The sequence below is a fragment of the Anoplophora glabripennis genome, unplaced genomic scaffold (assembly GCF_000390285.2).
Source record: "Anoplophora glabripennis isolate ALB-LARVAE unplaced genomic scaffold, Agla_2.0 scaffold7330, whole genome shotgun sequence".
NCBI lineage: Eukaryota > Metazoa > Arthropoda > Insecta > Coleoptera > Cerambycidae > Anoplophora > Anoplophora glabripennis.
Genome location: NW_019423405.1, coordinates 396 through 1,930, shown reverse-complemented (window position 1 = coordinate 1,930; position 1,535 = coordinate 396). Strand labels below are relative to the sequence as shown.

Genomic DNA, 1,535 nt, shown 5'->3' with positions numbered 1-1,535 from the left:
TACAATCCTCACAAATCTCATAGTGTTTCTCAAAAGGCGTTGCCACTCTCCTACGACGATGACGTAATGAATAACAGGAGAGACTACTCAATAATTTGTAATTCTTACATGTTTCAATAATCCCAAATGTCAAATCAAATTATAAAAAAATAATGAAAATGTATCTATTACAAATAATTGAGTAGTGTACACATACAAGTGTACCTGAAATACTTACGGTTGGCATATGTGGCAATCACAATCCAGGATGTCTTCATATCGGTGCTTCATTGGCTTCTTTCCAATTCCGGGATAGGCTCGCTTGATGTCTTCCAAAAATTTTCGAAGTTGTTCTTTCACCGTTCCATATTCATTCATAATATTTCTTCTGTACATCCATTCTCCAATATATTGACTGGCATATTCTATGCTGTTGCTTGATCTCATGTAGTCCTTTAAATCTCTCCAAGCTCTCTCTATGTGCTGCGTATGGTTTCTAAATGGTTGCTGTCCTGGCACGGGTGGTGGTCCATTCCATAACGTGTCCAAACATTCTTCATTAAACGTATCAGCTGGCATCCATATTGGTTCCTCTTCTTTGGGTGGATTAATAAAATTTTCTGAATGATTAATAATTCCATGTCCATTAAAAATTACGTCGCATTCCCCATATGCTCGCCAACAATCCGTGCAAATGTAGCTTTCTTCATCTATACATTGCTGCAGAATTGGTATCATTGTTTCGGCATCGCGTCTTTCCACTATTACTGCAAATCTCTTCTTTGTCGTCCGGCTTATTCCTCCTAATACCCAAATATGTCTCCATGTGTTTACTCTCCCAACGTTATACTTCCGTTTGAAGAGGTGAGTTTCATCCACTTCAACGACGTCTCCAGCACCTCCTATAGGCACATAGTCATGCCAGGCATTGGCACAAGCTACATCCCTACAGAAACCGTACCAGTAGCAAGCCGTCTCAGGAGATACAGACAAAATTGTCTGAACACGTATAAGTGGCTCTCGTATAANAGTCAACTCACCTTTCAAACGAGTTCTCGCAAGGAAAGTATTCTCCAGTGGACCAAATCTCTTCTTCGTAGGGTGGTTATTACAGCAGTATCTCCAACCATGCCTTGCCGTATCCGTTATCGTTGTAAGGATTCTGCCACAATCTGGGCAATTAGCTTCATCACGTCTATTCGGAATTATTCGAAAATATTCTAAAAATTTTATTCCTTGTCGATGTTGTGCTGCCTTCTTTTCGGGCGTTTCAATGCCTCCCAAACCTAAATAGGAACCTACAGTAAAATAATTAACTTGACCCTGCATAAAATCTGCAGGATCCATTATTATTAATTAACTAAAAACTAAAAACTTAATACTATTAATATTATTAACTATTAATACTAAATACTATTAATACTCCTAATACTTTACTATATTAATATAAATACAAATAAGGATACAACACTAATAAGTCGCTAGTCACAGATTTAATTTTCGTTTAGATTTCTATAAATGAATATATTCCCGAAAACAATCACTGTAACGGGGTA

General features: G+C 37.3%; 1 protein-coding gene across 1 annotated transcript; it reads right to left on the bottom strand.

Annotated features, from left to right (window-relative positions):
- Positions 1-213: 213 nt before the first annotated feature.
- LOC111693057 lies at positions 214-1,326 on the bottom strand. The gene has a single exon (XM_023457191.1). It carries the CDS (start codon positions 1,324-1,326, stop codon positions 214-216), a length of 1,113 nt encoding a protein of 370 aa, XP_023312959.1.
- Between the last annotated feature and the right edge of the window lie 209 nt (positions 1,327-1,535).